This window comes from Ciona intestinalis, chromosome 14 (genome assembly GCF_000224145.3).
Source record: "Ciona intestinalis chromosome 14, KH, whole genome shotgun sequence".
Classification (NCBI taxonomy): Eukaryota; Metazoa; Chordata; class Ascidiacea; order Phlebobranchia; family Cionidae; genus Ciona; species Ciona intestinalis.
In genome coordinates this window covers 1,829,992-1,843,553 of record NC_020179.2, presented here as the reverse complement: position 1 = coordinate 1,843,553, position 13,562 = coordinate 1,829,992, and the positions used below count along the sequence as shown (strand labels likewise).

Here is a 13,562-nt window from a genome sequence, read left to right as displayed (position 1 = left end):
CACCCACAAAGTAACATACATGGTAACTCGTAAGCTGGCACGAGGTGTTAAACCCGTGTAATAACGACTGTCGTTTTCCGGCCACGCGAGGATAAAGTAAGTTACATTCATTCAATCAACTTACATAGAATTTTAGTTGGTGAATGTTGAATTCTGGATGGGGTTACTGTTTGTAATTCCATTAAACTGGAATTGCTCTGTGAAGGTGGAGACCTGTTTATTATAATATTGTAAAATTAAAAAATATTATTTTAGAGGAACTACTATCAGAATTTGGGTTGTTTAATTAGAGCTGTACACATTGGCCGGTATACTAATTCGTAATCAGACAAAATAAGAGTGGTCGCTACACCTAGCAGATAAAAACAAGCTATTTATGCTTAATTATTACCAAGTTAAACTTCTAATAGAAACAAAACGTATACTTTTAGTTTTTTTTAAATCATTTTAATTGCAAACTAGACCAATGTATTAATATAACTGTAATAGAAAAAATAATAATTCTAAAAAAAATAATTTAATTAAAAATTTTAATCAATACATTTAATTTAAAATAAACAAAAAAATATTAATATAAACTTTATTCAATTAATTTTTTACAAAAACCTGAACGGATTGCTTATCTCAGCAACACCCGATGTGCTCCACTGTGGATGGGAGGCGAGAGAGATCGGTCGGATGGGAGTTGAAGAAGAGGAGCCCGTCATCACATCAGTGAAGCTTGATGTTTCATACATGGGGTGTGATTGGAAGGCTGGAATATAAAAACATAGATATGTATGGCGCCATAGCAAAGTGGTTAGCGCACTTGTCTCTAACCCAGAGGCAATGGGTTCAAGGTTTTTCGCTGCTACTATTGTGGGCGTATGCGTCCTTTGGCAAGAACCTTAACGCTAATTACTCCAACCCAGTGGTCACTAATGGTTTGTGCAAGTTGTCAGCCACACATAAAAAATCCCCCCAAAATAATGACCAACCAAGTAATATGTGAAGGAAATGCTGGGATATAAAAACATAGATATATATATGTTAGAAAAGGGAGTATCATCAAATAGTGCAACAAGTTCCAAAAAAAAATAAAAGCTTAGTGTATGCGAATATAAATTTTCAATTTACCTGTTTCATGGTCGGGAACTTGTTGGCAAGCGGCCAGTGTTTCCATGGTGACATTTCCTGCCATGAACTGCTCTAATTGGGCAGAGGGAATATTAAATGCAGAAGACACAGCTGAAAGATTTGAATTGGCATCACTGGGCTTTTCTGAATCAGCCACAGTGTGTGCATCACTGCTATTTTCAGAACCCCACATACTTTCCTAATTCATCTAAAAAAGGCAGCGATTTTGGCAGTTATGATACCTTACTTAGACTACATTGCCAAAACTAAAAGAAGAAAATAAAATTTTACATTTTGCCAAGTTAGCTGCGTGAAATACCAGTGAAAACAATGCATATGATATTCGATTGAAAATGATATGGTCAGATTAGAAAGATATACTATAAGTTAAACCTTTTAAAGTGCAAACAAATATTTATGATTAAGTATAATTTAGTTGTTTGCCTACTGAAAAATACAGCATATATATTTTAGTTAAAACACATGACACCAATTCACGCTAAAACCGGCAAGTTTAACAATTTAATAACAGAGTCTTTATAATTTGAAACTGCTTCTTTTCTCTCCTCTGTTAGAATTCCCAGTTTTTCAGGCTCAGGTTCAAGTTTGAGTTCTCTCACAGACTCCCTGTACTTTTCCACTGTAGGTGAGTCCCATGACAAAGATAAGTTTTTCACGTTTTGGTATGATGCACTATCTTCCCACCAATAATAACCATCAGAGTGGCTTGTGTGTTCTTTGCTTTCCCAGGGTTCGGTTTTCTATAAAAATAAACTGTGTATCTTCGGCTTTAAACATAAACAGGCATATTTTTTCCCAAAGCATGTCAGTACAATGTTTCGCAAATGTTGAATTTGTATTAATCTTTCCATGGTGGAAGGACAGTCCTTATGATAAAGTATGTTCTGTTTCATATATAACTTTGTGGGTTGCTTTTTCTGTATAGTTAACCATTTGGACAACCAATTAGTAGTAATCACCTACAAAGTAACATACATGGTAACTTGAAAGCTGACATGAGGTGTATAAACACCCGTGTTATAACGACTGTCGTTTTCCGACAATGTGAGGATAAATCAAGTCAATTAGTCACATTCATTCATTTCATTCAGTGACCACTGGGATAAAGCAAAGACTATATGGGTATTGCCCTAGAAAACACATGCCCCCACAATAGAAGCAGCGAGCTTTGAACTCGGTCTCCTTTGGTTATGAGGAAAGTGCTATACCCATATTGCCATAGGAACATAAGAAAAAGAAAAAACTTTCTTTGCTTTTTGAGCACATAAAACTCTCAGAAAAGAAAAAAAGGAGCATATTTTATTCTTACCCAGGATTCAAAGTACAGGGCTGTCAACAAGTAGTCTGCAAAGTCTTTGTTTTGCTTTTTAACTGGGCACCTATCCACTTTGATTGTCAAAATATCATTTGATCTGTTGTAACGTTCTTTACCTGCCAGCTGGGTCAACTTTAGCCGAGCATGGTGGTCCAATACAAGATTACTGAGACGTATCTGAAGATAGTTTAAACAAGCATGTTACACTCTTTACAATGGAAACTGGATATAATAAGGCAAATATATATTCCATTAAGTTAAAGTAATATTTTTTTTATTTAAAAAAAAATCTAAAACGCAATAAAAAGAGACCTGAGCAATAATTTTTGTTTTGTTCAATTACGTTTATTGTTTGTTTTTTTATCTTTAACACCTATTACATTACACTGTAAAAGGTCCATGTGGAGCACTTCAGGGCCCATAATTAAACTATCACACAGAATTCAAAATCGAATTCCAATTACCGTTTTAGTTACAACTCTTGCTGCAGGGTTACGAGGTGTTTTTCCAGCAGCCACATAATCAACTGTGTGAGTTTCAACAGGAAACTCTCGTTCACAATCCTGTTGAGTTTCCAGTTCTTTTGGAAATGGAGTGCAAAACTCTGCACATATACGAGTTAAAATATAAAAATATAAACTAAAAAAAATAAACTGATCAATGAACAAATAAAGTGCCGAAAATTTGTAATGCTAAAAGTAAGTTGGAATTTATTTGAGTAAGGTTTTATTGCAAAATTTGAAGAGAGACTTGGGATTTGGGTCATAGTTGTTCCTATATTGCAGTTGAAGACATGAAGGGTGTGCAAAAGTCTGCACAACAGTATGTGAATAAAAACATAGATAGACCTAAAGACCATAAAGTGCTCAAACTTTCTGCTGCTAAAAATAGAAGAACTTCTATTTGGGTGAGGTTTTATTAAAAAATTCGCTAAGACCTGGGATTTAGTCCAGAGTTGATAATATACTGGAGTTAAAGATGAAACAAAACATAAAGGGTATTTTATGGAAACTTTATCCTTTTATCTAAAGCTCTTAACTCTTAATAAAACAACGTTTTTTTTACTTTTTAAAGCAGCACAATGCTTCTTTATTGCAGGTGGTGTAAGATGGAGGAAATTCTGAACTTTCAATAATTCAACACTCGTGTATTTATCCGGGGAAACACAGAATTTCTGAGTGTGACCCATCCTAAGGGTAAATAAAGAGGATATTAAGTTATAGAAAAAATATGAATGAACAAAAGCTCAACAGTATATTCTCTATTTACTATTCTAGATAGACTAAACAATACAAAAAAAAACAAAGCTGTTTTAAACATTTTGGATAAAAAAAAGGAGAACCAACAATGTATTCTCTATTTACTACCCAAGATAGGTGAAGCAATAGAAAAAACAGAAGTTTTTTAAATATTTGGGAATAAAACATCTGTAGTAAAACAAGATCAGACAGTGCAAAATGCTAATAAGTGAACTAATGAGCAATACAAAGTTTCAAATGGTATAAAAAATGTAAATGTATAGTAGGATGAGGGAAGATGGGACACCTATGGCGCATAATATCCGAATATCCTGATCGTGTTTTAAATAGTTAACAACGGTCTATGGGAGTCTTGAGCATATAGTTTTATGATTCTTTGAAAGTTCCTTGTTTACTACCACATTGGACGAGAAAATAGAGTTAAAATGTGTCCCAACTTCCCCCACCCTACTGTATGCTGAATTCTTTTAGGCTGAAATCTTGAACTAACATAATACAAGAGAAAAACAAAACATTGCAACAAAGTGTGAAGAAATGTTCTATGTACAGGGCTTTTGGATTAAAGCCCACCAAATTACATTATCCATAAATAAAGTACGACATAGTGGATTTTTGTAGCAAATGTGTGCAAAAATTAAACTTATCACTCTGGTGAATTAACATGTAGCACTTGACTGTGCTTTGAGCACAGATATTTATTTTTATAGTTATCTGGCAAGGTGTTTTGGTTACACTACAAATATACAAATTTTGGCACTAGTGAATAAACCTCTGTACATAGAAGAATAGGCTGTTGGGAAGTGTTAGAGGTTGATAGTTAGGGGTTAGTGGTTATGGGGGTTAGTAGTTAGAGGTTAGCAAATAGGGTGGGGGGGGAATCTTCAATAGCACCGAAACTTTATGTATTATGTGAAATTTGGATACCTATAATAATATTAAATATCTGGGCTCGAAGCATAATCATTTACTACTGTAGAAATATAGCAAAACTTACCGTAATGGTAAGGGTACAAGATATGGGTTAAACTGGTTTGGTAGGGGCCATATGTCACTCCATTCACCTTCTAATGTATCAGCTAAAAAAGAAGGATGACGGGCTATTCTCTCCTTTGTCTTTTTCATAACACTGTCTGGTAGATATGGTTTTGGCACCAATCCAGCGCTGGAAACGCCTGTGAATATAGGTAACTGGGTTAAACTGAAGTATAAGGGATAACTGTGGTAAAGGCATTCATTTTTCTAACATGACATTGTTATAGCAATGCGTTAGTTTGGGCCATATTACATTGAAAAGAAGAATATTAATGGCAAAATTTTAGGTACTAGTGAAGAATCTCCCCCCCTCCCACCTTATTTGCTAACCACTAACCCCTAGGTTAGGGGGTTAGTGGTCATAGGGGTTGGTAATTAGGGGTTAGGAGTTAGGTTAGTGGTTAGCAAATAAGGAGAGGGGGGGACACTCTTTACTACCACCAAATTTTTAGTCATTAAAATACATGTCAAGGAAAGGAAGGTACATGAGAAATGAAACCTAAAAAACGAGTGGCTAATAAACCCAAGCATTGCATGCAGCTGCAAATCTTTTTTTAAGACTGATGCATGTTCATACTTCGTAATAATTTTTTTAAGATCACAACAGAGGATAAACCATCACAAAAGCATAAGAACTTTACGTTGGACTTCATGTAGCTAACATTCAGACGTAAATACATACACATATAAAATATAAACAAACAACATACTTGAAAATACACGAATATCTCTTATTCGCGGCATGTTCAGGTTCACACAGATTTTTCGTACAGTTGTCATTGCGTTTTGTTAGAAAAACACTTTTTATTTGCTTTGAAAAGCGCTGCAACATCAACAAATTTCAAATAACAAATGTGCTGTAACAGGTGATAGATGCGGTCAGAATTTACAAGTTCACACCGATTGGGTTATAAAGCATAATATGTAGTTTCTAATGCACTTGTTTACCTTTAAATATTTAGTTGTTGTGGATATAACTAACATAAGACTAAACGTATAAAACAGTTGTGTCTACATAAAGGCAAACCCAACTTTGAATGTTCTTTTAAAATAATAAAATAAAAGAAAATTTGTTAAATTTAGATATTAGATACTTCATCGTATCCGTTATATTTTCGCGCTACCTTGGCTGGGGATTCCCCAAATTTTATAAAAACGTGAACAGTTGTGTTTGGGAAAGTTCCACGGTTAATAGTTATACTACAGTTATACGTTATATAATATGTCTTCTACCCCCGCGAGTTCTTTTGGTAAAAGCCCTTCTGGTCGGACGCCTGGCCGAACCCCCAGACCCGGAGAAGAACCGGTTGCAGGACAGCCGAAAGCGATGGTTTACATTTGCGGTGGTAAGCATTTATATACGATAATAACAATATATATAACCTATAGACTATATATACCAACCATGTGTATACCTTTAAGTTTGTAACGTATTCTACTTGAGAAATACTTAATATCACTTTATGAATACGCATAAAATAGCCTATCCCTAATTAAGATATGACATTTTTGGTAATCCTTACCCACATTTTTATTGTATTTTAAATATATAGTTATTTTTGTTGTATTGAAATAATACCATAGTACTAAAGTAGCAACTTGTTCCAGAATGTCATCAAGAAAACGAGATTCGTTCTCGAGATCCAATTCGATGCAGAGAATGTGGTTGCAGGATTATGTATAAGAAAAGAACAAAAAGAAGTAAGCATTATGTCTAAATTTCACCCCCCCTTTGGTGTGCCCTTAATATTACAAAGGTTAGGGTAAAACAAAACTAAAAAGAATAAAACAACAATTTGGAAACATTCAGTCTAGTATATATACTAAAAGAGTAATCGTAAATGAGTTTTATAAACACCTTTGAGTCTTGATGATCCACTAAATAAACTATGTTAGTTGTCAAGACTAAAATATAGCCTATACTGCAGAGTTTCAAATTCAGATGACCTTGAAGCTAACACTGTAGTAACTTAAGCTATAACGGTCCATATCTTTCAATATTTGTTTAACCTTTTTTGTGAGCTAAAATCATCTAAAAAATCGTAACAACTGTACAGCTATCCTCGTTAATCCTTTAGCTGGTGACCAGTAATATTTTTGCTCCAAAAAGGTCTTACTGATACCACTATCTAATATCACTGATACGCTATTTTAAAGTTAATTTACGACACGAACATCAAACTTTTGCACAAAAAAATTATTACAGTTTAAAAGACACATTTAGAAACCAATTTTTTTATTAAAGGAACCTTTTGAAACCGAAATTTTTACTGGTCATCAGTTAAGATTACCGCTATTTTCTAGGTTATGGGCAGCTTTTATAGACTGTTATTATATCTGGTAAATATGAGACATAATACTATATTAAATACAACAATTTTCATTATTCAGTTTTAACATTTCATCCTTTTTATCACAGTGGTTGTGTTCGATGCCCGATAAGAACAATTTTCAACATTCAACTTTTTTTTTACTTGTGAAAGTTACAATACAGTGGAATAATCAAATCATGTAAACGTTCATGTTGCTATGTACTGATTTGTATCAGCAACAAGATTTTGCAATGATGTCCTGCCATGTGTTGATTTTAATACACCAAGTTTTTTGTGTATACATTACGTCACGTATGTGTGTTTATTCAGTTAGTATGGTATTAAAACAACATTTTTTTATATAGTAGGGTGGGGAAGATGGGACACCTTTAGTAAACAAAGAACATTCACAGAATTATAAAACCGTATCCCATGGCCCCCATAGACCGTTGTTAATTGTTTAAAACACGATCAGGATATTTGGATATTATGTGCTTAAGTTGCCTCGTGTTCTCCCTCCCTAATATATATATATAATAATACAAGTTTGAGAACATTAAATAAACGGTAGTTAGTATACACAACTCGTAAAAAAACACGGTTTAACAATTACATAAATAGTACCAAAAAAAGATTCTAGAAAAAACTTGACCATTTTAAATGCTGTTTTGACATTGTGTCATGCATTAATCATGCTTTTAACAGAGGCGATCTGTAGTAAACAAAAATACAAGAGAACGGTGTTTTTAAAGCAATTTGCAGTTTGGGATTAGAGTAATTATTAAAATAGCAGTGCTACTTCTATGCAGTTACTTGTCCGAAATTGTTGCTGTAGACAAACATACTACAGGCAAAATATGAAAGCACATACATGGACCCCTACTGGCCACATGCGGCATGTATCTATACCTTGCTTTGGCGTGAATGAAACCATTATTGTAACTTTCAGTTTGTATTTTGTTACATTTAAAACTCCCAAGTCAGTTTAAAACTCCCAATCAACTTAGTCTGCAAAACAAACGTAACAGTTAAATGAATGTAAGTGGAAAATACTGTATTTAAGCTTTATCCTTTGTGGCGTAACATGCTGCGTTATAAAACTGTCCGTTGTAAAACAGTTATTTCTAAACATTAAAAACTAATTTCACGAAGCGGTTTTTCAGTTGTGTCACCACCGTTTAGTTACATAACACAGCACAATTTATTATCTTTTTTTTTTTGGAAAACGTAGCGAAGATCGTTTAATAGGGCGAATAGAAGAAACTTAACAACAAAACGATTAACGACAGTCGTTAAAATAAGCTATGGATAAAATCTTCGGTGTAAGTACCGTCATACCGTTCGTTTGCCCTTTACCAAGTAAAGGGATACATGATAAAATGCCTTCTTTCCATCAAAATAACTAGAAACGGCTCTAATCGTTTCCTCACTCGGTTTGAATTCAGATACACACTGTGCTGCCATATGAACAAAGATATATCCAATAGTAGGCAGAAAACATAAAGCAGTAAGGTGTATGTGAAGATGCAACTTTTATTGTTGTTTTTGGTGTTTCTGCAATGCGCATGCGCACAAGAAGGGTATACGTCCGAAGGTATTGTATACGCCAACGAAAATACTTGCTTTTAGTACCATCTCTATTCTTTTGTTGAAAGTATTCTAACTAGAATAGCAAAACAGACATTATAATAATATTCAAAATCAGTTTATGCTTGAATATTAATAATAATATAATAATAAAAATGTATTAACTTTATTTTCCTCTTCGATTACAGTAGCGAAGATTAAGAAATATTTAAAACTAAGAGACAGGATATAGCGACAAAACAACAGCTGTTAAAACACGTTTACAATTAAAAACAAAATTCCTACCTAGAGTTGCATTGAGAGTGTATGCAAAGGTATACACTCCGTTACAAGTTACTTAGAAATACCTATGTTACAGACATGAGCCAGCAGCTGTACGGGACCAAGTTTGCGAATGAGTTTTTCAGGTCTCTGCAACGTGGGTCGCTGTTGCATGAATTCGGTATCAAGACATATGTAGCAGCAGGGTCCACTGAATGCTACTTCCAATACTGCGCAGCTGGCGCCGAACTTGTAGTCGGTTTCGAGGTAAATTAAGTTACGCTGGAGGTTCTAGGTTCGTCGCCGCTACCATTGTGGGCGTATGTGCCCTTGGGCAAGACACTTAATAGCAATTTCTCCAACCCAGTGGTAACTAATGGGTTGTTCAAATTATCAAACAAACAAAAAAAATCACCCTCAAAGTTACATACCTGGTAACTCGTAAAAGCTGGCACGAGGTGTATGAAACAGAGCACTCGTGTTATAACGACTGCCGTTTTCCGGCCACGCGAGGATAAAGTAAGTTACATTAATTCAGTCATTCAACTCTCGCTAAAATGGTTTACCATGTACTTTATATTCACAGATGGCGACGTCAGGGGGTGTTGCCAACAAAGGCTTACTCTCTGGTTACGTAAGTTCGCCAAATGGAACTCGTTTACTCGTAAGCTCAGAGCCAAAAAACGAACAGCAGTTTGAAGTTGAATGCGCCGAAAAAGGTAAGTTTGTGCCGTGGCATGCTGAAAATTGTATCGGGTCTAGCATAGGTTATGTTTGTCCCTAATTAAATTCATGCACATACGACGTTTCCGGAATGTTATACTTCGTTATGAATATATCGGCTTTTTACTCATAGACAGTCATATAGATATATAGTGCTGCTGCGGGAAACGATGGGACACCTTTAGCACATAATACCTAAATAACGTAATCGTGTATTTAACAACGGTCTATATGGGAGTCGTAAGGATACGGTTTTACAATTCTTTGAATGTTCTTTGTTTACTACCAAATGTGACGATAAAAATGAAATTGTATCCTAACTCCCCCACCCAACGACCTCCACCCTACTATATAGACAACGAAACGTATAAACAATAATCTGTACTGAATATTCCGACTCGGTTAGGTTTTATAAAACACGTTCACTCTGCTGCAACACAGTTGATGGTTGGAAACTAGGGTTAAATTGTATATAATCCTTATATTTATAGTTATAATACTTGTAACTATACAGTAGGGTGATTGAGGACATGGCTTATACTAAAGATGTCTTTAGTAGGCCATGGTGAAGATGGGACACCTTTAAAATTTGTTTTCTCGTCCCATTTAGTAGTAAACAACGAATATTCAAGGAATTATAAAACTCTATTCTTACGACTGGCATAGACCTTTGTTAGTTGTTTAAAACACGATCAGAATATTTGGATATTATGTGCTGAAGGTATCCCATCCCCCCTACCCTACTATAAAGTTTAAACATTTTACAGGCGTTTACGAGTTCTGCCTTGACAACACCGGAGACCATTTGTTCCCAAAACTCGCCTACTTTCATATTGTTGTTTTGAACAAGCAGTTGTTTACGACTTTCCATGAATCAGTCCAAAATAGTAACGAATCGGAAACGTTTATGACCACCATGTACCAAGTATTTGTAAGTATAACTGGACATGAAAATAGTCTAGTAGGCTGGGAAAAGATGGAACAGCTTTAGCACATGATATCCAAATACCCTGATCGTGTTTTAAACATTTAACAACGGTCTATTGGAGCTGTGAAGATACAGTTTTTCAATTATTTGAATGTTCTTTGTTTACTACCAATTGAAACAAGAAAATAGAATGAAAAGGTGTCCCATCTTCCCCAACCCTACTATACAGGTTGTTTGAAGTAAAATCGACCATTTGTTCCTTTTTATCGCGCGTAAAATCGACCATTTGTTCCTTTTTATCTGGTAGTTAACAAAGCATATTTTCAGAATTATATAACCGTACTCGACTCTAAAAAAGCTGACGACTCTAAAAAAAGATTGTATATATATATATATATACATGGTAAACGACTCAGAATTATAAGATATTTTGTGCTAAAACGGCATTCATCTTTCTACAGTGTTATATTTTACGCCGATCATATATGGGCAACTTATACGGGAGCTATAACAATATAAAAGGTTAACTCAATATAAGAAGACAAGCCGCCGACTAAAATAAACACAGCAACGAAAACCGCGCAGTAAACAACGCTCGCCGCCGCCCGCAAGTACATAATTATTTACAACTGCCAAAATGTGCGCGATAAAAGGCACGAATAAGGAAATCATCTCTAAACTAAAGATAGAACTAAAAAAACGCCGCAAAATCACGAGGGCATAACTATTGATATTATATAGTGATAGCATGATGGGGTAAAATGGGAAATGGGAGACCTTTTTATTTTTTTATGTCCCATTCGGTAGTAAACAAAAAAATTCAAAGAATTATAAAACGTAACCTCACGACTCCCATATACCCTTTTTGCAACTATTATGGGCGTAAGTACTCGCATGAGCAAAGTTAGCACGCATAACGCCATAAACGTGCGCATCACATAAAATCTGCTGTAGAAGGTTGGTTGTTACTCGCATTATGCGAGTAAAGAAAGATATGGTGAAAGGACAGTTTCACTTTTATGTGCCTAATATTTTTATTTTTTGTTGGTAATAGCACTATAAAATATCAAAAATTATTTTATAAACACGATTTAACAATATTTTGCTAAAAGAAGCTTTAATTAAATTTTGATACGCTCATAAACCGATGACCAAAATAATGCCGTTAGCGAGTTACCAAATGATGACTTTATGCGAATCGCTATTCGCATTAACATATTAACATACAAAAAGTTTAATAGACCATTGTTAATTGTTTAACTAAAACTTGATCAGGATATTTGGATATTATGTGCTGCAGGTGTCCCGTTTTTCCCCACCCTACTATAATCACCATATCGGCAACATGACGCGCAACACAATTTGACACACAGTGTACGGAAATAACATCGAATATGTGAAAATCCAATTGATATACACACTTCTACATCTTGGTAGCTTTAAAAGCCCCATATACTGTATATATGCAGCCAAACATGCTGTAACCTTTACAACCATATTACGCTAATGTTATTTCATGCAGGACAAGGTGTTTCATATCAACAAAAACTGGATGGTGGTAAAAATGGTCCAGCATCACAAAGAAGCGATGAAACATCGGGATATAGACACGTTGGTTTCTAACGCTTGGAGAGTCAGCTCAACTGCAATGGCAACCATAATGGTCACCCTTTTCGTTGGATTAGCACAGGTATACGAATGAATGAATGTAACTTTTTATTCTCGTGTGGCCGAAAAACTATAGTCGTTAAACACGGGTGTTCTGTTTCATACACCTCGTGCCAGCTTAGTAGTTACCGATTATATTACTTTGTGGTTGATCATTTTCTAGGGGATTGATATACATATGTTTTCAAATGTCCTACAATTGTAACATATAGTAATAAATCAACATATTGGTGTATTTCGTATGGAAACTATTAAATAGTTAATATAATATCTTTTTTTAAATTTAGTTTCATTGCGAACCTTTACGGCCTTACATACAGCCTCTTATATAAGATTCGGTTTTAACAGATGTTTTTGCGATTTGTTTTAGGTTTACAGCGTGAGACGAATGTTCAATGAAAAATCCGGCAAAGGAAAAACGGCGTTAAGATTGTAAAATCTTACCAAAAATATTAAAATGATTCTTGTCACATTTGATATAATATGTCAGTAGATGGATTTTATGGCAGTTGTGCAACAGAATTTATTTCCAATTTTTACATCCATTTAATGAACTGCTTAAACACTGTTTTGCGCTTACGCAACGAATAGTTACGTAACGAAAATGGCTTGGGAAACAAGATACAGATACGAGTGGATTGCCCTGTAGTGCTTGGGCCTGGCATCTTTCAGGCTTGTTTATCGCATCTTGTCATTCTCACAGCGTTACCCTAATTCATACTGACATACATTTCACAGGACTTTGATTATAAGTGACCAGGTATAAAATAAACGGTTTTGTAAATAGAAGTTTTGCTTATGCGATTTCTCTAACAACAAAATTTTGCCGAAAAGATTTTTAGCGAGTCATGTTTTTTTCAATTTGTTGCAAAAACAACTGCGATGCGAAAACAGAAACGATTTTTCGTTTAAAGTATTGTGCTGTATATTTCGCTAAAGTGGAAAAAAGCGCACACATGGGCAATACAAACGCACTCTATTTTTATCAGAAATTATTGAAGGTTTACTAAAAAATTGGCACACTATATAGCAACCAAATATTTATTTTCTGTATTCCTGTTTATATTGTTTGTAAAATATGAACTGGGATTTAGGATAGAGCCTTATTGCCAACGCTACAATTTTGGGAAAATTAAATACCAGTAAAACACAGTTTACTATAAACGATAATAGGTTGGAGAGTTGTCTTGGCCAGCAACACCAACAGAGGCACGTATATTGTATTAGGTTTGAACTTTTAAATATATAGTTGGGTACGAAAAGACGGGACACGTTTAGCATGTAATATTCAAATATTCTGACCGTGTTTTAAACAATAACAACGGTTTATAGAAGTCGTA

General features: G+C 34.7%; 4 protein-coding genes and 1 long non-coding RNA gene across 5 annotated transcripts in view; 2 read left to right on the top strand and 3 right to left on the bottom strand.

Moving 5' to 3' along the window:
* The window catches only part of LOC100178427 (general transcription factor 3C polypeptide 3), a 14,984-nt gene extending 13,608 nt beyond the window's left edge, over positions 1-1,376 (bottom strand). The window contains exons 1-3 of the mRNA XM_004226862.3: positions 1,117-1,376; positions 607-754; positions 125-213 (exon numbers count right to left, since the gene is read on the bottom strand). Of these exons, the coding sequence (XP_004226910.1) occupies positions 125-213; positions 607-754; positions 1,117-1,309 (430 nt within the window). The 5' untranslated portion in view covers positions 1,310-1,376. The remainder of the gene's footprint in view (positions 1-124; positions 214-606; positions 755-1,116) is intronic.
* A 6-nt stretch (positions 1,377-1,382) lies between these two features.
* Positions 1,383-5,628, bottom strand: LOC101242304 (28S ribosomal protein S35, mitochondrial). The gene is made up of 6 exons (XM_004226818.4): positions 5,454-5,628; positions 4,706-4,883; positions 3,518-3,642; positions 2,917-3,056; positions 2,447-2,629; positions 1,383-1,877 (listed from the first exon to the last, which is right to left on the bottom strand). Exons 1-6 carry the CDS (start codon positions 5,521-5,523, stop codon positions 1,611-1,613), a joined length of 963 nt encoding a protein of 320 aa, XP_004226866.1. The 5' UTR covers positions 5,524-5,628; the 3' UTR covers positions 1,383-1,610.
* A 243-nt stretch (positions 5,629-5,871) lies between these two features.
* Positions 5,872-7,419, top strand: LOC101242260 (DNA-directed RNA polymerases I, II, and III subunit RPABC4). Its single transcript, XM_004226817.4, has 3 exons — positions 5,872-6,089; positions 6,352-6,444; positions 7,163-7,419. Exons 1-3 carry the CDS (start codon positions 5,966-5,968, stop codon positions 7,183-7,185), a joined length of 240 nt encoding a protein of 79 aa, XP_004226865.1. The 5' UTR covers positions 5,872-5,965; the 3' UTR covers positions 7,186-7,419.
* On the bottom strand, positions 7,206-8,483 carry LOC113474882. The gene is made up of 2 exons (XR_003396587.1): positions 8,394-8,483; positions 7,206-8,063 (listed from the first exon to the last, which is right to left on the bottom strand). It is a non-coding gene; the product is annotated as an uncharacterized LOC113474882 (long non-coding RNA).
* LOC100176919 lies at positions 8,059-13,011 on the top strand. The gene is made up of 6 exons (XM_002130302.4): positions 8,059-8,649; positions 9,001-9,170; positions 9,490-9,622; positions 10,394-10,557; positions 12,077-12,244; positions 12,593-13,011. The coding sequence occupies exons 1-6, from the start codon at positions 8,580-8,582 to the stop codon at positions 12,656-12,658; spliced, it is 771 nt and encodes a 256-aa protein (XP_002130338.1). The 5' UTR covers positions 8,059-8,579; the 3' UTR covers positions 12,659-13,011.
* The last annotated feature ends 551 nt before the right edge of the window (positions 13,012-13,562 follow it).